At 45.9% G+C, this 26,659-nt stretch overlaps 1 protein-coding gene across 1 annotated transcript in view; it reads right to left on the reverse strand.

The window, feature by feature from the left end:
* bahcc1a (BAH domain and coiled-coil containing 1a) overlaps window positions 1–26,659 on the reverse strand; it is a 59,791-nt gene that overhangs the window by 27,119 nt on the left and 6,013 nt on the right. Inside the window, exon 3 of the mRNA XM_029508222.1 lies at window positions 2,651–2,833. Coding sequence (XP_029364082.1) covers window positions 2,651–2,833 — 183 coding nt within the window. The remainder of the gene's footprint in view (window positions 1–2,650; window positions 2,834–26,659) is intronic.

Genomic DNA, 26,659 nt, shown 5'->3' on the forward strand with positions numbered 1-26,659 from the left:
GTTAACACAAGACTTTCCCGTGCCACGTTCCCTGACTGGATCCAGTTATCTTGATCCAAAGGACCAAACCACCTCTGTTATGTTATTTATAGTTGTGTTTAATGTGTCACTCAACTAATGGTTTGTCCCTAATACTCCCAGTAGAAATGTGGTCTGTATGCATGACTTAACTGGCCCTCTCTGTGTATGTTTTCAGACCATGCTCACACTAATGCGGATTAAGCTAAAAACACATCTTTCTCTCTTTGATTTGGGCATCAAAGACCAGAAACTGAGATTTGAAAGCTCTTTGCTGATTGGATTTATAGTCAAAGCACTTCTGCTTAGCCAACTGTCTGTTATGCCAAATTCAGCACTGACTTATTTTGTATCTGAGTGCCAGGGGGTTTTGTTTTCAGGACTCTTTTCCTGTTAGTTTGCAGAATATTACAAAAAACAGTTAATGCAGTATTGTGGAAAGTGAGGTTGATTAGTTTTTTGCTATTTTCTCATACGCTTACTTGAGTAGTGAAAATATATCTGCCAAATGAACCGCTGATGTCGTAATAAATTAAATATCCCTTGATAGACATCCATCACTAAATGATTTCACAATTACAAAGCTGAGAATTCTGTTCTTACTTTCCTTATCCAATCTTAAACTAAATACGCAGAGCTATCCGGTAAATGTGCTGGTGTTTTAGCCTGAGCCATGTACTCACAGTCCACTAGGAAAGCATCTATCCACACTAAGTGACTGGTTAGGAAGTGACTAATGAGATCATTGTTATCGATTGCTTGAGACATGGTAGATTTTAGCTCTTTAATCTGTGAAAAATGTGTCAGAATAATCGCACAGACAAAGACATTCTGCACTATGACAGGCTCATTCCGGAGACATGAAGATCATACAATAATCTTTGAATACAATTTCAAACTGCTATGCTTGAATTTGCATGCAAGCAGCTACTTTAAAAACACACCAGGAGAAAAAAAAAAAAAAGAAATCAGACAATATCTTTTTTAAGGTTACAAGTGACACACTAATGCACCAACACACACGCATGAGTTGGTGCCTGCTCTGCTACTGGTGGGGTTCTGCTGACACCCGGAGAGAGGAGGCGAGAGTCTGGGTAATTGTGCCGCTCATTTTGATGACTTGCTTTTTATGCAAAACAGGAAAAAGACAATATGCAATTATCTTGAGGAGGGAACAGCTGAATGTGGTTGATGAACAGTCTGGATTCAATCATGCTCTTAGTGCGTTATATGCAATTAAACTGCAATAGAGATAATGGCCTCCATTGCCAACTGAGTAATAATCCCAGTCATAATCACCTCCATTACTTTTATTAGGCTTGGCATTATCATCATCACTCTTATTAATATTATTCTACTTTCCACAAGAAGAACGTCTTTGACAATGAAACCCTGAAACTATAACATAAAAAAACGCTGAAGGGTTTGGAAAGAAAATGTTTCTGCCCGAGTTGGATATCGTATGCAGATCTATTCTCCCTGTCTCCATGTTTATTTGAGAGAGTATGGAGTTTCACCTTCTCTCGCCACTGTAACAGCAGACCAATGACTTAACCCCTGGTGGCCGGGACATGAGAGAAAGAGAGAGGGGGAGGGAGGACTAGGCCAGGAGGCTTCGACTGGCTCAACACACTCAGACAAGCAGACAGTATCTCAGCTGCAACGCGCCCAATCAGCCCCTGCGACACATCACACTGCTGTGATCAGTGACCACAAATAAATGCCCATCCCCTCGGGCTGACAACTTCTTAGACATCAAATAAATAAATTAACACAAGAGGGCTGAATTCGCTGCAGACCGTTAACTTCACAGACTGGGCTTTGCTAGATTGATTTGGGCGGCCATTGCATCGTGCAATTAGCAAAAGGATTATGAGCAGGTGAATCTGAAAGTGACAGAAGTGAAGTCACAGGAGAGCAGGCCATGCGTTAATGTGTCTGTGGGTGGCGCTGGATGAGGTCTTACATTTATCTGTCATCCTTAGCATTTGAATTCCCCCAAAATACCAGAGCAGATTAATCTCTCTACCTTATCCTTGTCTGACTTCCTGGCAGTATCTAAGCAGAAACGTGTGGTGTGCTCAGTTTGTGTGTGTGCGTGTATGTTTATATTTGCCTGACAGCGAGCACGTGCATGTGTGCGCATAGCCAAAGATTTTTCTAACGCTGAGTCTCGAGTGGGAACCACCCTATTAAGCTGAGATGGAGACACCAGCTGAAAGCGCTGCAATCGCTGCAACTCTTAACTGGCCTGCCTTCACCCGTGCTGCCTCAGAGAACTCAGAGTGACATTCCTGCTGACGTGAATCGAATACTGCAAGATTCCTTGGCTGAACTTTTGACCCTGTGTCCCCATCCAGAAACCATGGCATGGTGCTCCATCCCAAACATGCTGGGCCGGGACCTATTTTGGTCAACAAATAAAAGGGTGGGAGCCTGGCTCTTTGCTAGACGATTATAAACTGTGCTTTAGGGCAACTTAACGCTGCCCAAAAATATACAAAAGTGCAACATTACGTCCTGTAAAGTTCTATCCCAGTACTGCCAAGACATGAATATCACTTCAACCAGACGATGTGGTCACATAAGAAACTGTGGGCGTGTGTTTGTGTATATGTGTCATTGCAGATACCTTCATGCGAATGGGGAAACCAGATTTGTGAGGCGCTGGAGTGAGGTCCACCCCGGTAGGAAGGTGAGGAGGGCGAGGAGGGCGGCCGGGAGGGGTGAGGCGGGTGGGAAGGGGGGGAACCCAAACTACTGGCCAGAAAGGTCCCCATGAAGGAGGCGGAGGAATTGCCCATCAATCCGCTGCCTGCATTCCCACAGGGACAAAGGTAAGGAAAGAAAACATGATTAGAATTAGAGGAGAGCATGTACACTGTGACCACGAGTGTGACGAACCAGAAAAAGAAAAAAAAATAAGAAGAAGAAGAAAAAAAAAAACTACATCAGATCTGGATTTAGATGTAGAGGGATGGAGCCCACTGGCCCCTCTAGGTGGAATCACTAAACCAAGCAGATTTGATCACCGCTCTGGGGAGAGGGGAGTGAGTGAGAGCATGTGTGAGTGAGAGCAAGAGAGAGAGACAGAGGAAGGCTGTGAGACTTTCCTCCCCCTCGCTGACAGCAGAGTCCTCTCTCCCCTCATACCGCCTCTCCCCACGGGCAGACAGAGGTCTCATCTCACAGCTGAGCACACACTTTCTCAGGCTCTCTCCCTCTCACTCTCACACACTTTTGCTCCAGCTCCCCAGTGTCCCTTTCTCAATTTCTCTCCCTCTCTCCATTATCTTATGCTCTCCATCTCTCACTTTCATGCCCTCAATCTCTCTTATTGCTCTGCTCCATTTCACCTCCTCTCCCTCTCTCTCATTCTTGCTTTCTCTCTACATCACTTTGACAATCGTAGACTTTTTCTTTCTTCTTTGCTTCCATTATGGTGTTTTACTCCTTCTTTCCTGTTCCCTGTCCCTCTTTCTGTCTGACACACAGCATTGCATTGCTTTGTTCTTTATCATAATGATGGCACCAACAGAGCAATCTGTCCCTGGCTGGCTGAACTATGTGTTTAACAAGACTATGATGAGTAATTGACCATTCGTAGCGCCGCCCGTGTGACTGGGGGCTGATTGTCTATTATGCATTGCTGGGCAAGCTGAAGAAAACACACTGATTAACCACTGCTTAAATTGCATTCCCATTACGCGCCCGCCAGTGCACTTGAGCGAGGGGCCCGGGTGCCCAGCTCTTTGCACATTTATTTCCCCCAAGTCACACTGCCGTGAAGTCTCATGCATATGTATGAGGATTCCTGGATGAGAGCGCACGTGCACATGCTTGCACAAACACACACATTTGTGTTTCATAAGTTGCGCGCACAGAGCTAGCTGTGAAAACGCAGGGGAGAGCGACATGGTAAAAATTCATTATCAGCCCCTGATGATGAGCTGATCTAACAAGGAACGCTGTGTGATTTGATTTTCTTTAAACATAAATCTGTCCAAACATGAATCGATCCTTTTTGAGAGTGTGAGAACAATTGCGCGGAAGTCTTAATCAGCCAGGCAGAGAGGGAGAACATCCTCTGGGCAGACAGCAGGGATAAACCCATCAGTCTGCTCCTTGCTCCTACACCGACTAGGCTATGGCTCATGGGCCAGATCACCGGAGCACACACAGACACATAGAAATAGGCCTGTACATGCTTCCTCGCAGTCACACCTCTGCCACATTTTGAACCACAGCCCCAGACAGGTGGAAATCCCCCACGATCCCCAGCCTTCCAGAGCCCTACCTCAAAAATTACCTTAAAACCAGCCTTGTGTGGGGGTGTGCTCACACATTGGTCTGTCACAAAGCTGTAAAGAAACAATTAATCACCTGCGTGTTGAACTGGCACAGTAAATACTGCAGTGCAAAATAGAGGCTGAAATTTAACTACAGGGGAATATATAAAAGGAAATGTGTTCTGTTATGTTTCTTGTTTCAGTACAGGTCATTAGTTTTGGGGGTTTTGTTGTTTGTCATTTGCTTTTATTGTTGTTTTATGGATTGTCTGGTGTAACAGAAAAGCTGCAATAAAACTTAGATTGTATCACAATGTTAAACCCAGGACTGTGACCCCCCCACCCCTACCCCATCTCCCCCGTAAATGCATGTCCTTCCACTTTTTACAACTGAAAACATAAAATACCAGTGCTGTTCTTGAATCCACTCCCATATGACACATCCATTCAGCAAATCGGGTAATATTCAGGTCAGCTGGTGCCACATGAGCATCTGAAAGGGAATTTCAATTTTGTGCAATTTTTGTGTCAAAGTCATCTTTTGTGCTGATGTTCAGAACATAAAAAGAGGAGGAAAGCCGAAACCAATTCACATAAAAAGTTATTATCTGGCATCACAAAAATAAAAACTTGTGGGACATCTGAACTACCTGAGGAGTGAACTAAGGGAGTATGTTATTCTACAACAGATAAAGTAAAAAAAAAAAAAAAAAGGGTGCCGTCACCTTATATTGACATACAGCAGAAAAGACCTTTCCTTCACTCTCTTTTTGGAAGTGTTGAATATTTCTGAACATCTATGATTATGTTGGTGGTAATAATGTTTTTGAATTTCATTTGAATCAGTTTGTTAAGAACACACCTGCCCCAAACACACATCTTCCATCTTTCATTGCCACCGTCTACCAAACAAACATCCACTTTCATTTGTTGGATGAGTAAGACAGAGATGATATGGTGGACTCTAAAAGACCTTCAAACACTTAACAATGGATGCTACAGCAACAATGTACTTGTAAGAGGGAGACAATGTAGGTTGGCCTAGTGACATCCATACAGAATGCTCGCTATTGTCCCTCTCAGGTTCCCTTCCCCTCCTTCCTACTTTGCTGCCACCTCCTGTCACCTCTGTCCCTGTGGACGGCTCCTGGCAAAGGAGTGTGGTGTGCAGAGAAGGGTTGGGGACAGTAAAGGGGTGGATTGGCCAGTGTGCTTGCCAGGACCCCATCATCATCCAGACACCCGGTATGGCACCACCCTCCACGCTGCACACTCGTTGGCCCTCCCCTCTTTCCCTGCGTCGCCCCCAGGATCCCCAGCTTTCCTCAGCACCTCTGGCTCAGATAGCTCAGATAATCCTCCTACATTATTAACAGCCTCACCCCCGAAAGAGGGAGAGAGAGACGTAGAGAGTGACAGTGAGCAGCCACAAAACCCCTCTTCACACACCAAGCAAGGAAAAAGCTTCTCCCTGCAAGAAAAGGAGAGGCAATACATAAAAAGGGGACGCCTAGATGGCAGGAAAGGAGCTCTTTCAAATTTAATCTCATGTTGGGGGAGAAGGGGGATTGGAGTAAAACTTTGGGATGGTCTCAGATCAACTCATACACGAAGGCCTTTCACACAAAACAACGGCTCAAGCCTGTAAGTGATGCAGCTTCACCACACGGCCCGGACTGGGAGCGGGCCTGACCACTGATCTGAGCTGCAGGTACAGAATAACAAAGTTGTGACCTTCACCTCCTGTCACACTCTCTTTTTACGGGCTCCACAACCTTTCACTTACACTAAATGACCCCTCCCTGCGTGTTATACATACCTTCTGCCTCCCGCTGATGTAATATATTGTGCATGCTTCTGCACTAATCTCTGCCTTTCTTTTGCAGTTTGCTCAAAACATTCTCACACCTCCACACTGTGTTAGTGTGATGAACTCTCTGAACCAAGTGAAAGCCTAATGAATCAGAGGTGTTGGTGAGAAAGCACACAGATTCCAAAAGTGGGTCAGTCTTCCTCAGCGCAAGGGTAGTTCCAATTTGGGTGCAAACCAACGCAACGGAGGATAAGTGGGGTGAAGGTCTGAGTCATGACGAGCGCTCAGCAATGGCTGTTTATTTAGCAACTTATTAACCGGTGACATGAATCCAAGGGGCCTGCTACTGCTTTGTCACCTTCTTCTAAGTTGTGTTTTCCTTGTTTGCATTGTTTTCTCTTTTTTTATGCTGGAAATTGTGTTTATTTATATTTCAGGTTCTTGAGTGCTACTAACACTGCACTTGTTTAGGCTCTTAAGAAAATCGGGTCATATGCATCGTAATCGGTGCCGATCCCTGACAGTGATGAAGATTAATCCTATTAAAGAATTAAAGGAGATTGGAGCATGAGGATGGGGCAACCTGACCTCCCTCCCCGACACCTAAACATCCCCATCCTGACACCGTCACTCAAAAAGTTGTGTTCATACAGGCTTAAATGTAACAAACAAAGAAACAAACACAGACAAATTGCAGAACCGCTGGAGGTGGAGGTGTAAACTAGTGCTATCGTTTTTGCTCCAGTGTGGGTGTGTAGGAGTCCAGTTTGTGCACAGCAATACCAACAACACAAACGTGCACACACAGACACACACAGAGTAATGTGGGCCCCCCTGGATGGCACGGAGCGAGCAGCAGGCGGAGAGGCGGAGCAGGGAGAAGAAGGCTCAGTTGTCATGGAAACGAAAGAGAAACAGCGCTCGAGGCAGGGAGGCTGAATGCTAGCCATTACAACAGCAGTGGGCAGATGCATTTGGCCAGAATGCTGCTCAGCAACAACAGCTCTAGCAACCCACCTTTAAACCCCACCCAAAGCAGTTCAGCTCATAAACACACACACACACACACACACACACACCTTTCTCTAGCATTTAATCAGGTTTCAATTGTTAGACAGCTAGGGGGAAGGGGGGTTGTTATAATCTTTGCCCTGGTCGGGTCACTAATCTGCTCTGATGAGCACCCCTACACATTTATGTAACTCAAGGATCAGTGGTTGTTTGGTGTCTTAAAGAAGTAATTATACAATAATGGGATGTAGAGGGATTCAAGTCTGGGCCAAGTAGGGATGGGGGGGGGGGGGGGCTGAGAAGACACCAAGCACCCTCCCACAGCACATTGTTCTTTTCAATGCTGGGAATCAGATCAAAATTTCCTCCTGAAGAAATACATGGCCATTCACACACACACACACACACACACATCTACGACTATGCCTATTGTCTAAGCGAAAATACAGTACAATTATTTCACCATACATCATATTTCCCTGTCTGCTCTTGAAAAATGAGCCAAGGTAGTCTTTGGCTCTCTGTCTTATCAGCAGACGGCCGCCTGGAGGGACGGATGGACAGCAGATAGAAAACAAGAGATGAAAAGTGATGGTGAAGAGGAGGAGAGAGACAGAGAGAAAATTGCAGGTGTGACTGTATCAACCTGCTCTCCACAGCTCGATGATCAGCAGGTACTGGAGAAGACTGGATGGAAGAAGAAATGCCAGGAGATAGAAACACACACACACACACACACACACACCACTAGTTTATGAGACCTCCTGTCACAGAAGGAGTCAGCGAGCACAAGGCAGCTGAGTTTGCACAGTCAGCGGTCAGTGCCATGTGGCAGCCAGGCTCTGTAACTCTTCACAAGGCACCCTGAATGATTACAGCTCACATACACTCCCTCTGTCACGTCCTGTGGCAAAAAGAAAAAACACTCCCTTTGTTTCTCAAATAAATTAAATTAGTATTATTGAGAGTTAGATGATCTAACAGAGAACAAGAAACATTTAGAACTCCCAAGGGTTGTTTAAATCCAGCGGCTAGTAGCTGTTGCTGGCACCGCGTTAACTGTCTGACATAGCAAGACTGGAGACCGGGACATGCATTGATAACATAACATAACATAACATAACATAACATGACTGACTGATTTCAAGTTTTCCGACTCAAGAATCTCATAAATTTGAGTCTTAATAGTTTGGTTCTTTAAAAGTTGATTATTATAAGGAAGCTCTCTAATAGCAGGAGACAGAAAACATTAAGTAGACATCTGAATGTTTACTTACCTAGTAAAAACATATTGCGCAGGATGTCTTTTGGTAAGAGAGTTTCGCTCCCAATTCAGTTTCTTTCTCATCAGACTTTCCTACTGATGCAGTTCCATGTTCTGCCCCAAAAAATTCAGACGCCCATGAAGAAGCCAGCCAGACTTTCCACACACATATTCACTCATAAACACACAACTGAGTTTTCAGACCCTTTCCAGTTACATGGGGAAACAGGATTAGATTGGGCAACTGTACACACCAGCGGCCCCAGACAGACTGCACACACTACCCTGAAGGGCCACTGACTAACCCAGCGCCTACTTCCTCACAATAAAACACAGAAGGAATTTCAAATGGCTACTAAAGTGGGGGGATTTCCTTCAAACAGTCAAAGTCATCTTGAAAACATTAGTGCAACTGGTAGCCAAATTCCTCCTCACTTCAGAAACAACTATAGCAAGAATGTTTTGCTTTGTTTTTTTTATTTTGGTTTATTTTTTGTTGTTGCTGTTTTTTTCACTCTTGCTTTGTTTTGGTTGCTTTACAAATAGCCCCTTTCGCATTTGGTGTGGGTGGTAGGATGTCGGGGCTTTGGGAGTGGGAATGGGCGCCCCTACAAACTGTAGTAGGAGGCTGGTCTGATCAGAAGCAGGGGTGAGAGAGAGAGAGAGAGGAAGAGGATGAGTGAGAAAGAGAGCAGGCGGTCCGGTCCTGGAGCTGGGCCGAGTGCAGGGGTGGGGGAAAGTGGCAGCAGCGCACGCCTCCGACACTCTCCACACTGCGTGCCTGTGGAGTGAGTTTAGTGGATGTGGTCAGTGCGGGGGTGGGAGAAGTGGAAAGGGAGTGGGAGAAGCTGTTGGAAGGAGGGATGGAGGAAGAGAGCGAGCAGAGCAGGGGTAAGGGGCCAGAGTTTAGACTAGAGGTGTAGATAAGGGTGTGAGGAAGTGTGAGACTCTGAGAACGAAAGAGCAGCGGAGAGAGAGAGAGAGTGGGAGTGTGTGTTGCTGAGCATATGCGAGCCTCCTTGTGTGCGATTGTGCGCGCGTATGGTTGTCGTCTCACTAAAGTTGACAGCCTGTGTTTGCAGAGCGGCTTCGTGGTCAGCCACTCGCTCCCGATTGAAGCGATGGCGTGGTAAAAGGGATTCTGGGAATTTTTTTTTTTTTTTCTGCAGAAGTGCTATGCAAATAAAATTGGCTTTGAGAGGTCAACCAAAGCACACCGCCCACTTCACCCAGCTGTTTATACAATATACAAGTTGACATGATAGGGATAAGAGAATTCGAATCCTAAACTAATTAGTCCAACTGGCTTGTCCTAGTTTGGCGGAGAGCCTGAAAACAACAATGGATTCACACAGGCCACAATGCTGCAGAGAAAACAGATGAAGAAGAAATGTCTCTGATGGATATTTTCTTCATGTCGAGGTGGAGTAATGTCAAACAAAACAAGCACACATCACACCAATATCTGTTTCCCGCCATCCATTCTCTTTGTCGCCCATCCTTTATCTATACCATTTATTGATGTGAGGTCGCAGGCGGGCTGGAGCCCATCCAAGCTGACACTAGGCAAGAGTAGAGTAAACCCTTGGACATTTCACCATTCTGTCACAGGCCTGACACACAGACAAACAACAATTCACATCTAATTAACCTAATGTGCACGTCTTTCTACTGTGGGGAGGAAGCCAGAGCACCTGGAAGGAACCCACGCAGGGTTCAAACAGAGAACTGATGATGATGCTAACCACTGTGCTGTAGGAGACTTCCTGTTAAAGAGGCCTTTTATGGGCACAGGAAATGAAGCTCTGGACACACAACAGCGGTGCAGCTATTTACTTGGGGGTAGGCCAGGGAGTGCGTCACTTAAAAGACAATGAGTCTTCACACGGTCAAAGTAAGAACAGTGTGGATGAAGGCCATGGGGTGAGAGGAAGAAGTCAGATAAAGGTGAGGAGGTGAAAAGTAAAGCACATGTTTGGTTGTGACTGATAGACAGATTAATAGAGAAAGTAGACAGAAAGTCTTCAGGATGCTAATGGTGAGACTAAAGGCTGGGGTAAATAAGGCAAAAGTCTGGACTTGTCGTTTGGACCTATGTGCTGAGCTTTGTGTGAAAGTGCGGCTGTGTGCTGAGTCACTGGCCTCGTCTGTGGAGAACAGGCAGGCATTCCAGGCTGGGACACATGAGGTGGGAGGATGGATTTAAAACAGCAACGGGACCAGGCCAGGACAAATGAGCTCAAGGCCCATTACCTTCCTTTTATACCCACCCACACATGCACACTCACATTCCCTACACCCACAACACAGATTTAATAGAGCATACAAGGAAAGCAGTGTCACAACACAAAAATCACTAAAACTGCGCTCTCAGTTTTCGGTCATTTTGTCCTTTTCTCTGAGAGCTTAAATGTTCATGATGTAACAGGAAGTTCATATTACTACAGACCGCTGCAGTTTTGCTTGGACTGCTCTCTCATTATGAAGTGTTTTCTCTCCAAGCACCACCTTGTTATTTCCATCAGCATTTTATTTTATTAAATCCCCCTCCACACTACCCCCTAACGGAGCTGCTTTTCTGTCTCTAGATTCAAATAAAATGCAAGTGTCTCTTATAGAAGGGCCATTAAAGGCTCAAAATTTGGCTGTAAGCTTTCAGGGGCCATAGACTCTATGTTCTTTGCATATGGGGAAGCTACACACTCCTCAAGGAGAACCATTTGTTATCTGTGCAAACTTCGGTGAGTGTGCTTGTTAAGTGACCTATTGTTACATGAGAGCATTTCAGGGCCGTTCGTTGCGTCCCGGCTGTTTATTCCTGGGGCGTGAAATTGTGATTACCATAGTGGGGCTCATCCATCTCATTGTCTCATCCACACAAACACACATAACACACTAAACATTCGCAGTTTTTATTTTGCTTTCTCTTCCCCTTCTCTGGTCCTATCAGTCTCATGGTATACACACATACACAGCAACACACCCAAACACACAAAGAGCCGCCCACAGCTGCGTCAGGCCATCTCTCTAACAATCCAATCTGTTTTCTTTCCCATGATGTTTCCCATTGGCACAGAGAGGAGAAAATCAGATTTACTCCCCCACAGGGCCCATGCAGTTCCACTGATATGGAAAATGATTTCAGTGCTGCTTGAGCCCATAAACATTATTTTGGTCTCCCCTGTTAATGACACATTTCTTCCCAGCATTGTGAATCTCACAGAGGAAGGGATGAGTGTAAGGCGGTGAAGAGGAGGAGGAGGAATCCTCAAGGGCCTCACATACAACAGGGGAGTCCTTCACCCCTCAAACTGAATCCTGACATCTAAGACTACTCTTGCCCTCGTCCTCATTCTCTCTCACACACACACACACACACACACACACACACACACACACAGTTAATCAACCGTGCAGGAACTTAAATTGCCACAGTCTTCAACTAGAACCCCCCACCCACTGCCAAATCAGAGCACAAAGATATCCCCACTGGAGAACAAGTAAAGTCAGAGAGGGATTTCTCACCTCTCTCTCTATCTAGCTGTCAGCCTGATTCCAAGCACATTACATTTGGCTTCGGGGCTCAAAGCAGCCCCCCCTAAAATTGTGTCATAGAGCCCACATATCCTTTATTGGTCGTAGCAGACAATATAGCTCCCCTAAACACAGGGATAAAATTTGTGCTTTTAGTGGTAAGTTGCAAACACTTTCCGCCTGAGGCGTATTGTCAACGAGAGGAGCACGCTGTAGCCCCAAGACCTAAACACAAGACATTTACTATGATGGTGTTAAAAAGAGACTAACAGGCCAATAGCGACGCACTAAACCTCCCATTTGGCATCCATTAAAACCCATCTGCAAGACCAAATACGAGGGGCTGAACAGGAAATCGCCACATTAGATATGACTAAAAACTGTCCTCTACTTTTTAACATTCTCTTCCAGGTCTCTCAATCTCCAGATCCCAAAATGGGATTTTCATGCTTCTCCTGTTCCACTGGAAACTGGAATCACATTGAATGCTCTGGATCTGGTTTGTTTTATAGCTGATGACTGATCTGTCTAAATCCATTGGTTTTATGTTCTGGCCATGGGAATGGAGGGGTGACTAACGGCAGCTTGCGTGCCATGTTTCGGCCAATGCAGCCAAACTCAGCCAGCCAGGTCACGGATGCAGACATTCCTGGTAGTGGGAAAAAGAACGATTAAATCAAGTGCTCAGCACTATTCTCTCTAATTAGTCCCCTGTTAACTTTTGAACTTAATTGGTTAATTGAGATGTGGTTAGACTGGGCAGGTTTCCCCTCCCTCAGGGTGACCATACGGCTCCAGTATTTCAGCCTGGCACTGCCTGGCACAGGAGGTGGCTGCCTCACTGTTGTTCTCTCCTTTTCTCTCTCACTCTCTCCCCCTTTGAGCATCCCACTGCTCCAGTGACGAGGAGTAATGATGCCGCACAGGAGGCAGTAAAACTGTGTTTTGTGAGTGTGTTTTAGCAGAGATTGTACCCATGCACTGCACATATGCTTGTGCCACATCAAAGCAGCTCTTTGACAACCCAGTCCTGGGTGGTCTAAACCTCTCCTCTCTCAACCAGTGATGCTGGATAGATAGACTTTGGAAAAGTGGCGTGTGGATGTGGGTGGATGTTACCGCACCACAGGCAAGTGTGTTCTGTTGAACTCACAAGTCAGTTTGCTTTGGAGGGAACATGACCAGCGCAAGGAGGCAGAATAAAAGTGTGGCAGAATACGTACGCAGATAAACACACACAACTCCATAGGCGTCACACTGCTTGAGCCTCCCCATCTCCTCTGGATGTATAATGATACCCACAACACCACATAAATCTGCAAGCAGCTTGATTCATCGGGGCAGATTTTGCCTCCTGTCTTCCCTTTTTCACTTTCATCCCTTGTTCTCCCTTTGCAACTTTGAGCCCCATCACTCATTCCACTTCCCAGTTTTCCCTTTCCGTCTTCACACCCTCTCCATCATCCTGCCATTGCTCTCCCTCCTTCCCCCAGCTGCTCAGCTCCATATTTCTGTCCTCTCTCATCACCTCGCCCTTTTCCCTCAGTTACTGTCATCCACATGCTTTAAAATTGTAACATTTTCTCTTCATATTTGGGTTTTAAAAAAAAAAAAACCTTCCCTCCAGGTCCCACATCTGATTGGCGCTGTTTCTCTGTTCTTGTTCATCTGTCAGTTTTCCTGAAGCTTAGGAAGGTAATGAACGTCTTGTTTTATGAGAAGTCACACGTTGGCTCCTCCCTCTGTCAGAACCGCCCATAAATCAGCATCCCAATATTCAACCGGCAACTAGTGCTTGTTGAAATCTCCTGCTCTCTTTTGTCCTCCCATCCTTTCTTCATCCTTCTTCCATCTGAGGCTCGGCGCCTCCTTTAGGTCACGGAGGGCAGTACTGGACATCATGGATTGGAGAGACTGCTTTGAGGCTGTCCTTTGAGTTCTCCTGGATTGGCCTGTAATATGATAAAGTCCCGGAGTGATGCCTGTGAGAGAAACAAAAGGCAGCTCTGTGCTCTGGCTTCACTCCGTCTGATGTATCCTGTCAGAGGCGCAGAGACAGAACAGAGCAGATAACGGTGCAGAGAGCCGCCATGCCAGTCCAAGGTCTTTCTGCAGCTCTGAATATAATTTCCCATTGCTTCACAAAGGGAACAAAGGAGAAATGTTTAATTCTTAGGGAGCTGGCCAAGACAAATGTAAGCATTTTTGTTCTGATAACCTACAGACTGGGGGGAGGAAGGACCCTATGTAGCTGAGGCTAAATGATATCCAGTATCACCTTGTACAGAACATGGTGTAACGACTACATGTGTGTCTCCTTGACTGCATTTGTTACAAACCTTCTTCGCTATAAGGACACTCCTGCTCGTCCATACAGATAACCACCTTTTCTCTCACTATAGCAGATAACAATTTCAAAGTACATACAAGGTCAGCCAAATCACACAGTAAATTCTTGCATGAAATGCATCTGACAAACTGGGTTTTAAAGCTGAGCTATGTCTCCTGACTGCTGACACTGGTCATCCGTGGAATGCTGCTGCCGGGCCTGCTCAACATCTGCAGCAACACACTCGAGCAGAGATGAGTAAAACTAAGAGCATTTCCTGCAATCTGCAGGAGGAGGGGAGGTCATCTTTACCCCCCCCCAAAAAAATAAAAAAAATGAACAGATGAAATGTAACATTGAGCAGGACAGCCATTAAAAGAAAATAAGCCTCCCCTCCACTCCAGCTGAGTCAAGAAAGCACAATCCAAGGTCAAACCAGGGAAATGGGGGGGCGGGGGTACCATCTTGATCGACTGCTCGTGGCTCATCTGTCTGGTTGGATGGCTGCATTTCTATCACCACAGACCTCTATCCCCTTTGCAGTGATCACATCTAGCCAGCTGGACAGGTGGGAAGGCTGGATGTGACTTCCTTCTATCCCCCAAAACACACACACACACACACTATATGTTATACTCAAAAATGGCAGAGAGGAGAAGGGCGGGGCAGTGGGGTTACAAGAGGCTAGGAGCATCTGATTGAACCTAACAGATGTGCTGCAGCTGCCATTTTTGTTTGCCACAGCACATCCCCAAACACACACACACACACACACACACACACACAATAAATGGATACCCTAAAATACCAGCAGTTTATACATACATGTTAGCAGCATGAAAATCAAAATCATATATTTTCCAACTGGCCATGCTCAACAGTATTTCTGGCAGTGTTTGGAGTCTCAAATTAAAACACAGCATCCCTGACTAACCATTAAACTGACTTTGAACAGTGTGTCTATGAAAGCACATGTTGGCTTTTCTTATTTTTCTTTAATATATGCTTAGCTCGGCTGGCTATAAAACATGTCAGCACCTAACCGGCCTCAAGACAGCTATGGGCCTCAAGCTATGTGATGGGGCTGACTAGCGAAATGATTTGGGGAAACTGTGGAGGGAGGACGGAGAGCCATCGTTGGGGAGTGAGAGAGGGGAGAGGGAGCGCAGCGAAACCTCAGCTGGGTGTCCTCATATCAACGGGAGAGCAACAGCTTTCAGCAGGTTATCACAACGCCAGTGCAAGCAAGCCAAGCTCAGACTAGACCTGGCAGGGACCATAATGGAGAGAAAGGGGGAGGCGGAGAGACAGGGAGGGAAAATAAAGAAGAGTTATTAGGGCAATGTGAGGCAATGAGGGGAAGAAGGCCTGGTGAAATGTTTTGACACAGAAAAATAGCAAATGTGACACAGGTACTTAAACAAAGGTTTGAAAAGCAAACCAAGATTGGCTTTCTCTCTGTGTCCTCTCTCCCTCTCTCTCTCTCTCTCTCTGCTCCACTTGACACAAGCTCACACAAGTGATAGTTGCAGCTGCAACTTCCACAAACCAGTCATTCACTTAAGGCTGATGGCGGAACTCATGACCGTCAGACTGGCCTTCATTACGTGCCAGAATGAGCAGCATGTTGAGCTGAATCCAGGTCCTTTACCGAGATAACTATAAGCCTAAACACCAAATTATTTCCATGAACTCGCATGAACATAAGATTTCTGGTGGCATGTTTTGCCTGCACTGCCTGGAACCGTAACTTCATAAAACTTCTGCAGCGTAGTCCTGTTTTATCAATTATGCATTGCTCTATGCAATATTGAATCAGTAGCGGCAGCTTTGACTTGTAGCTCCATGCAGCGCATTCCCTCACAGACAGTGTGTGTGTGTGTGTGTGTTGTGTGTTTATAGGTGTGTGTGCGTGTGGATTTGTGTGTTGCAGTGTGGTTTCTATCTCCTTACTGAATTTGTTCTGGCACAGTGTTCTATTGTGGGGTTGGGCTTTGCACTCCTCTGATAAGAGAGCAGTTATGTCAACACTGGGTGCTGTGAAGGAGCCGCCTGGTCGTGTTGACATTGTACAACATTGCTTATTTACTCTGACCACAGAGTCCAACCATCATCTAGCCTCTTATGCACTAATGACCAGAGAGGCCTCTCAAGGTGGAGCCCTCTCCCGGCTTTGTCTGGTACCGGCTGTCTGCTTGTAAGGTGCGAAGAAGGATGAAGGGGGGTTGGGTTAACTAATGGCTTTGAGTTTAAAGCAGGCTGCCAACAGATTGACAAATGTTTCTGACAATACACACAACCCCGAGAAGACTCAGGCAGCATGAGTCTGCATATCGAGCTAAGCTGCGAGTCCTATCAGTAAAGAGCCAGAGGAGCAATCCATGCATAATTAGGTAAGAGGGGAGGGGGCAAATTGACTTCTTTGAGAAAGATCCTGATTTCTATCAGCCAGTCCCATAATCATGTGAGCTAGGGCTCTCATTAAGGCCCCTCCCTCATTTATCTCTCTTCCCCTCTAACCCTTACTCTCTCCCTCCCCCCACTTGGAAAAGAGGGTGAAACTCTGAACGTTCTCACTGTGTCCTCAGCAGACCATGAGAAGGTGAGGCAGATTTAAAGCTGGCACCTGAGTGAGTGAGGTGCACACTGGTAAGTAAACATACAATAAGTGCGCACACACACACACAGACACAATCGGACTGTTGACCTGACTGTGACCTCAGTGTGGTAAAGCACTGGTTAGCAGATAGGGTTAGCAGCAAACCTGTGTGTATGTGTCCCTGAGGCCATAAATGTTCTTCACACACAGACATGTAGCACAAAATATTCTGACACAATGTTTTGTTTTGTTGTGTTTTTTCTTTTTCATGTTTTTATGTTCCATTTCCAACAATGATGCTGGAACCACAGTTCAGCAGGGGCGGCACTGTAACAAGCTTTGAATTATTTACTGGCAGAAAGTAAACACTACCTAATGACACGCGTCCTCACCACAAACAAACTGCATTACACTGGCATGTCAACATTTCAGCATACTGTAAAACTATGAATATTTACTAAAACATCCACTAACACAAGCCATTTGTTTGCCTTTGGTTTTAACCAGATACAGAGAAAAAAAACTTCCTTTCACTTGCCTTTCTTCCCTTTTCTTCTCCATTTCTTGGAAGCAGTGGGAGATTTTAGGAAAAGCCGAATTCCACTGACAGAGAGAGAAAAAAAAGGATGACGTGGAGAAAAGAGATGAAAAGTGACAAATGAGAGATTTCCTTCACAAGCCCATAAATCAGCAGACGCGGGCAGGGGCAGTACGAGGCCTCCCTCAAAAAAAACCCAAACTTTTTTTCCTTCCACAGCCTGCGCTAACCACCCTTCACTCTTTACATACACGCAAGCACACACTGACACAAACATATGTGGAAACTCACATACACAAGAATGCAAACTTTATGTGTGCACACTCCCAGATGGCGTGTGCTGGAATGGCATCCCCATTGCTCTCCACCAGTCGCAGCAGCCTGGCTGACTAGCACAGAAGCACGTCTCATAAAATCACTTACAGTTAAAAGTGGTGCAGGCTTCAAAGCAGCACCATCAAACCAGCCCCGTTAAAGGGTCCAAGCACGCGTGCTGAAATAAATCCTGCCCATTCTGTCACATAAAACATACAAGAGGGAGGGGCTTGGGGTAGGTAGAGCCTTTGCAAAAATGCAGAAAGCGAAAGAGACAAATGAAGGAAAGATGAGAAATGAGCTCTTTGGAGCGTTTGCTATACGCACAGTGGGGTGTCATGCGGTGGACAAGGATGCAGGAGAGCAGCCGTTCACTGCTGAGTTCACAGCTTTCTTCTGAGTTTCATGTCGATATAAAGAAGGTGAGCAGTGACAACAAGCATCAGTGGCCTTATTTTGCAGTTCCAGTGTGTGCAAATGGACATGCGATGAAATAGCCCTGCCATTAAGCTGGACATATGTGACCAGTGCAGGGAAGGGTGGGGACCTTGACTTGACCATGAGAGCTGGGAAGTACAGAGAAACGTGAACCCAGTGCAGGATGGTCCCAGTGACTGGCGGATTGACGGAGATCCTTAAAGGCTTAGGATCTGCTTTTATTCTGAATGTTCACCATCTGCTCAGCTGGTGAGAGAACCTGCGAAGCTGAAGAAAACTTTGTCAACTGACAGATGAGACAGTAAATGTTAAAGTGTGTGTGTCCTTGTGTGTCTGTGTAGACAGCGTGTCAGTATCGATCCTCAAAGCAGCTCCACTATCTGAAAGAAGATATGTCAAAAGGGGATACGCACCCCCCCACCCCACCCTCCCCCCAAAAAACCCACTCATACATTGGGGACCATATAGCTAAAATAACATTCTTTTTCCAATATAACAGACAACTGCTGCACCATCATATTTTCCAGTTAACAGAACCATCCTCTTCCCACACAGCTCAGTTTACCATCATACCAGAGCTATTGATCCATCCAATTTCCATGTGCGTTCAGACGGCTCTGGTCTGGTAAAGTCTTGTTAACACGGATGACCACTTCTCTCCACATATTTCAATCCTCTGTCACGCATTAGCTGGGAAAGTCCAGACATTTCATGTCGCCAAAAACAAACCAAACTCATAATGTGTTATGTTTCCTAACAACAGCACAAAAAAGAATCCACCTGTGTACAATCAGGTCCATTTTTTTGCGAAGCTGTGCTCCCCTGATGACCTCCAATGAATTCCTTTGACTAGAAGGCAACAGCCTTTCTGTGACTCTGCCTAACCTGGGCAGTAATCAACGCAGCAAAAGTCCACTTGCTGTTTTGAAAGTACTCCCTGACCTTCCGACCTACGTAGAAACCACAGTCATATCAGGATCCCTTCAAGTTTAACAGAGACATAACACAAGCCTAATGGCCTGATGAAGAAACAGCAGATACACTCCTGTAACTGTCACCCCATATGCCAGGAAGGCGATGTGATTTACAGCACTTGCCAGCAAAACAGTAAACCACAGTTTCTCTCAAACGGGGGCGTCAACACACCTGAGAACAAGCTGTTCCACGAGCAAAAAATAGGCAATTAAAATTATGGGGTGAAAAATGAACACAGCTTCTCAGATCTCTTACCTGCTTATTTATGCAAAAGGCCTGCAGTATAACGCTGTATAAATCCATGGTTGGGTGTTATTATTCTGATTGCTGTCACAGATATATGGGCTAATCAGCGTTGTAAGTGAAGCAGGTGGATTTACTATATCCCACAACAACCTTACGCAGGAGTTGAGAAGAAGGAAAGGCAGAGGCACCTGCATCAGGCCCCCGTCCACCCCCACATGCTGCCCTCTCAGCTGCCTGCCACTCTTGTTTCTGCTCTCGCTCCTTTTATACAATCTCTCCACCACACAACTCCTTTGATTGCTCTTTCCCGTGGGCATGCACACACTCCCGAATACAACACACTTGTACACAAAAACTCAAGTGCACAAAAAAGAAGAAAAAAAAAAAACCCCACACTTCCTTCGTAAACAGTTGCACCAGCTGAGTTTTGATTTGAGAAGAAAACTTGCCGTCACTACAAATAATGACAGGCACTCAAAATAAAAATAAAAATAAAAACAAGCAGAATACGGACAAAAAACACAAACACACATACACATATGGCAGAAAAATGCATAACTCACACAATCATTCAAAAAGCACAACAGAAAAATAACCACTATAAAGGCAAATTTAATCACAAGCACACACACACGTAGGCACTTGTGTCCACACACCCTCCCATTATGCTGTATAACCAAAAGGCATTCAGCCATTTCAGCAGCATTCTGAGAGCCAGCCAAGTGAGAGGTCTGTCAGTGTATTAGCCAGCATGTAATCATAGCTCAACCTCACTGCAATTAGAAGTGGTTCTAATTCTTCACCAGAAACACTGTCTTCTCCCACTACTAATAGTTTACTTTACTCCGACAGCTGATGGACCCAACCCTGCCTCCCCACCTCGGTACACTCGCACACAGTTGCACAATCTCAGAGACACACCCACAGCTGTAGCTTGTCTGTCAGTATAGGAGATCAAAATGGATCCTGGGGAATAATCCGGAGCCATGTCCCTCTAGTGTTAAATTCGTCCTGTGAGTCTTTAAGGCTGTGCCACAGTTCACCTGGGCGTTGCAGCTCTGTGCTTACTCTGCCGTACCTCTCCATTGTCTTCAAGGAAAAGAAAAATCCTATTTTACCAAGCATGACAGAAGAGAAGATGACAATGAAATCATAGAATCATTTCAAAAATTAAAAAGAAAAAAAAATGTTAGAGATCCCTGTGGATGAGGCAGGCAGGCGATGGGAGGGTGGCGAGATAGCGCTGGGGAAACATTAGCTAATGAAGACCAAGAGTCGCTATACTGATGGTATTGCTATTAGCCTGTGTGCCGGTGCACTTGGGTGTCACTTCAAAGCTTTCTCCACTATTAATCAGAGGCTATCCAACCCTCCAGCAACGGGCCTCGTCGGCTGTGCCGCTAACTACCCCCCTCAACATCAACACAATGGAGCCATCATTACAGCCGTTACGCTACACCTCAACCAGACAGCGTGCCCTTATCTCAGTATATACGTTACAAACCCACAGCCAATTAATTTGCCTGCCATGTCTCAGAATAAACGGGTTGGGGGTAGGTGGTAGTGGTCATGGAGTATAAATAAGCAAACGCAGCCTTTATGTCGTGGTTTATGTATTTGGGTGGGGGATGGGCAGCACCTGGTTCAGGTTGCATCCGGCAGGCTGTGCATGTGCGTTTAGCCTTGGGGGCCTTTCATGAAAACTCCTGCAAGAGGCATCAATCTGTCTGGCCCAGACCCAAAGGCCCAACGCTGCCTCACTCTGACTCTCACCTGGCATCGCAGGCAGTCCAGCGTCTCCTTCACAGACACCTCTGCCCACCAGGCGTCCCTGGTTAACAACAGCCCCTCAGCTGGATGTCAGCCACCCAGCTTGAGGATTAACCACCCTACTGCCCCTGTCTCTTTAACACGAGATACATTTTATACAACGTTAATCCACATCAACTCTTTGTTCCTTTTATTTAGACTGCGGTGATGGACAGCACTTTCTGCAGGGTTAAAGTGAGAGCCCACAGGGCAGGGATGGCGAAATTATTCTCTTTTTTTTTTCATCAGGGCCATTAGTTGTCAACTGCGACTTGTGGGGAAAATACACAGCCTTGTTTGCTGTTTCTCGCCTCTCATAAATTTGCACATTCATGTTACATGAGGATGAGAGGGCTTACAATACAAGACACTCTCCCCCTCCTCCTCTGTTTCCTGCCGTACTGTACTCAGAGCCTGCAGACTGTAGCAGCGCTGAGGGGATGAGATAACTGTTCACCATTGTGAGAAAAGCCTGTCAAAGCTTTGTTTTTTCCCTTGCTTTTGCCTCTCTCTCTCTCTCTCTCTCTCTCTCTCTCCCCGTCCCCCTACCTCCTTCCCTCCCCTCTCCTCTCTGTCTCACTTTTTCTCTGGTAAGAATATAAAAAAGCTGGAGCAGTGGTTGCAGAAATAGTCCTGTTTCTATAATTAGATGTAAACAGATGAACCAGACTCTCAAGCTTGCTCTGTCCCACTGGCCCCACAGCCTCCTGGGAAGCAAGATGTGTGAGTGCATAAGACGTGCGAGTGTGTGTGTCCCTTTGTATGCGTCTGCTTGCAATGCACCAGTAAGTGTATGACAGCATATGACAGTGTGCATCTAGTCTCTAGACTGTCGTTCTCCTTTTTCTCTGTGTCTGTCTGCCGCTCTCTTTCTCTCAACTCACTCAGTCCCCCTCCCCCACATCCACCAGAGGGTAGGTCAGTGGCCGTGCATGGCAAGCAGAGGAAGCTAATGCATGCAGCACCAGCAGACAAGCACACATCTGTTGCTGAGGAGCCAGTCATTTGCCCCAGATCCTCAGGACACATACAGAATTAGAGAGAGGAGGCAGTGTAGCCTAGTGGTCACACCAGGCAGAAGAGACCCTAAAAAAAACAAAACAACATTAAAGACCAAGACCAAGGTACTGGGTTAGAGAGGGCATGATAATAAATGGAGAAGAAAAGGACAGGGTGGGACACAGGGAGGAGTGGACAGGGCACAGAGAAGGTTCATCAAAGAGATAACATGTAGACATGAAAGAATCTGTGGTGTAACAGAAGTGATCTGACCAAAAAAAAATAAAAAATGAAGGGGCAAGAGAGAGCTTTTTTTTGTGTGTGCTCTAATCAGTGTCAGGAGGAGCACAAGAAATCCCTGCAAGAGACGGAGAGAGAGAGAGGAAGAAAAATAAGAAAGAGAGAGCGCAACAAGTCCCCTTTGGATTGAGGACTCGGCAGCTGGTTGGATGGTCCCAAGAGACTTATTAAAATAGAATTCCTGATGCTAATCTTTGTTTTCTCACAAAAGGGCTGACACATCCTTGAGAGGCATACTGCATGTATATTTAATGGCAAATCTCTGCATATATTTAGCAGCACACCTCATTGTTTGGTACTGCGTGTCACCGCCGCCCGCTGCTCTGCTGACAGTCACCGAATTGTGGCCCATTATTCGGGTTTATCTGCCCTCCCTCCTGGCCCCTCCACCACATACCATCTACATTTATGGATCATAGTCAGCCAATTGAAATAGGGAAACTCAAAATGCAGAGAATATGCAACAACAATAAACAAGCACGGGCAGAAAGGAAGTGCCGCGCAGAGAACAACTGCTGTGTTGTGCCATTGTTTCCCTCTCAGAATGACTCCCATACATTAATAACACTTTAAAGCGCAGCAGAAACTTCAACCCGCTCTTTGTAGAGTCTTTGCAGAACTGGACAGACACCCTGCATGCTATGCTGTGTCGTATGGCAAATGAGAACATGTGATTTTCCTGATCGCTTGTTTGGAGACTGAACGCACACCTAACACAGCACTGCTGGGGCTGCTGTGAATGCAACACAAGCTGCATTGTGAGCATGAAATCTTGTGAGGAACGGGAGCAGCAGATCCAGCAGGGACAGACTCAGACGTTAGAGGGTTAACAATGCACCTGTCTGGGCCTCACAGCCAACCACAGGGTGCCATGGCTGTAGCTGGCGGGGGTGGAGGGGCAGCTGAATAATACAGCCCAGGATTCACACACATGTATGCAAAAAAAAAAAACTCACCCCCCTCAAACATAACCACACACAGTCTCTTACACTCATGTGCATACAGTATTGTGACTGACCACAAATCTGCTAACAACAATAGGGCAACGGCCCGTTTTTTTGTTCCTTTCACTGGATGATGACAATAATAAATTTGAAATTAAAAAACAAGTAATCTGGATTTTCCGCTTCAGCCGTTAATAATGTCTAACAGCTGTCATATGCAATACGGCAATGCGCTGAGGTGGGCCTGGGGCTGCCTGATGAGAGGCAGCTTGATACTGGGAGAGGGAGGGAGAGCGTGGAGGGGAGACAGAAAGAAAAAAGAAAAAAGAGCAAAGCATGGAGGAGAGATCCAAATCACAAACAAAACAGCAGTGATTAAATTTAGGTAAATGGAGCAGTCTAATCAATCGTTCAGTAATACATTTTCAATCAGATGTTTTTTTTTTTTGTTTTTTTTTGGTTTGGTGTGTGTGTTCATCATGGGAAGTGAACAAAAGACTTCCCTAGTCCTGTTGGATTTTCAATGCAGCTTCTCACTTCCTCATGTTGAGTGTATAAATAGATGGGAAGGTTCTGAAATCCAATGCCCCGAAATATGATACATGAAGGTATTACCCTGCCCGTTGCTCTCACCCGTGGGTCTCCTTTGTGTTTGTCCTGTGTACACGCCCCATGCTCGAGGCGAGGGCTGTGTGGCACCGTGCCACACGGTGTAGTGTGGGTGGCGGTCTGTTTGAAGAGTCCGTCTCTGAGGCAGCACAGTCACTCACTAGCCAAATTCCTCATGGCTTTTTTTTTTTCCACTCAGCCCAAGCCCTTTAGTTTCTGTGGACAGTTTTGATGACGAGCGGAGAAACTCAAAGAGAGAAAGCTGATTGAACAGTATCTCACATCTAATCTGTCTTTAGAGTTACCTGAATGTATTGAATACCAGAAGCTCTTACTTTCTGAAGACGCTTCACAAATGTTTATGGAAAATCTTGTTTTACTCATGCTTTTAATTTACTCCAAACTGAGTAAGGGCATACACCCAAAAGTATTTTCAACTATGCAATTAACTAATCTTTGAAAGATACTTGTGCCCTTGCAAGTGGGCCTCCAGTGAGACTGTCAGGTGACAGATGGTGGCATCATTGGGCAAGGCCAAGCAACACCTTCACTATTCATGGGGACTCCTGTGACATCGCGTTTGAACTGTGTCATCTCACAATAATCCACAAATGAGCCCAACAACAGGCCAAGGTTCTTGCTCTGTTTTGCAGAGCTGCGGCAAATGCGGGTGCATACAAGGCCAGAGCCAAATGGAACTTGGCCCAAGACCCATGTTCTGTCACTGTGCTTTCACCACAGCAGCTCCCAGATACAAGAAACCCTTTAATGTAATATTTAAGATGGGTTATTCGAGATGTCAGTTTTCTTTTCATTCAGGTACGTCTCGCCTGATGAATTTCTCTAATCCAATCCCCAGATTTTGTAAGATTTAGAAAGAAGGGACTGGCACAGGCTGCCAGTGCGGCTGGGTGCTGTGCTGCTGAATAATTACGCTGAGTATGCAACACACTCCAGTCACCACTTTCATCTGGGGTCAACAAGGACTGGGGGAGGGTGAGGGGGGGGTTAGGTAAGAGCAAAGTTGAGACGGGTGCGAACTCTGAGTGTTCACAACAAGAGCTCCAAGGACAAGAACAAGAAAGAGAAGCCTCCCTTCCCACAAATAACCCTCACCCACTCACTGAGGTTTATTCTTTTAAAGACCCCGGTTGTAACCAGCTCCTTACTGACTCTACCAAACACCTGTGTTTGTCTTTAAAGCATCTTCCCAACAACCACAGACCCATGGGATACTCTAGCAATGGCACATTCAATAAAAGTCTCAGTAGAGTTATTTATTCCCCTTTGAAAAAAAAGGGGGAGAAGGCAGACAGCACAGCTAACCTTTGAAGGGGGAAGCTGTTCGGATATCCAGCTAGGACATAAAAACCAAGGGAATGCCAGGGACATCCTACCAGAAAACAATAAAGGGGGTGGAAGGGACTGTTTTTTATCTTTAACAGCAGCCGTAAAACACACACAAAGCTGGGGTCCGCAACAATGGCCCAGGGCTGGGGAGGGTAGCTAAAACAGAGGTGGCAGGAAGACCACCGCTTCCCAGACACAAGGGTCTTCCTGCTGGAAAGAAAGGAGACAGAGAAATGGAGGGGAGGAGAGAGAGTGCAGCTTCAGGAAAAGGGAGACGGAGGACATGTAAAGGAAGGGGAGGCTGAGTGAGAGAGATGACACAAATATGACCTTTGATTACATGGGGTGTTTAGAGCAGAGCTCAGCCATGGACAGGGTCCGAACCCCCCCCACTGCTTTCACACGGCCACACCTCAGCCAAAGCACACTAATCAGAACAATATGGCTGAAAGATGAGCCCCCCAGCCATAAATGCCAGCAGTAAAGACAGCTCCACTGTGTCTCCTGCTCTGACACTATCCAACATCTGAATCCCGGTCTTCACAGCCAAGCGAAGACTGTCTCCAACCCTCTGCCAGAGCCAGCAGAAGATAAATTTACAATTTCAAAGTCCTTGTAAATGAACCAGTTGAATTAAACTGCATTAGACATGTTAACAGGTCTGTGCCTCAGTGAGCAGAGGGAGAGAAGTTGTTCCAATGACACATTCCCAGAACACAGTGCAAGCACAAACTATAAATCGACCACCTGACATGCATTACAAATGACTTGCTTGTAGTAGGTTAAGATGGACAGAGGCAAATGTGCACTGACAGAATCTCCACTGGTGGCGCGTAACATAGCACGAGTGGTAGGAGTGTATGTTTGCTTCTGTTGTTGCCTGTTGATAACCAAACTCACCAGTCTGTGCGAAACAGAGAGAAAGGAAATTTTTTCCCCCGAAATAATGTTGAAATTCTGTAACCTGGCAAGGGATTTTGCCAAGGGAGGGTGTTGCAACTGCCATCACTCTTTTCAGCAGCAAGGGTGACAGGAGCTCTCACAATAAATACCTCCGCAAAGTCAGAGGAGCCCTTTCAAGGAGCCGCATCAGAAACCTGCCTCTGAATGCATTTTTACATCAACCCTGAAATATTCATGCTCTTTGTAAAGTATTCATGCAAACCAGTGTGCAAGTTAGTCTCCAGGGGGAAAGTACAGAGAAACTGGAGGGATCCAATGCACTCAGCAAACAACATGCTCAGTTGTGCTAATGCTGCTAGCATATGGGACACTTGAG

Source organism: Echeneis naucrates, chromosome 8, assembly GCF_900963305.1.
Source record: "Echeneis naucrates chromosome 8, fEcheNa1.1, whole genome shotgun sequence".
NCBI classification, from domain to species: Eukaryota; Metazoa; Chordata; class Actinopteri; order Carangiformes; family Echeneidae; genus Echeneis; species Echeneis naucrates.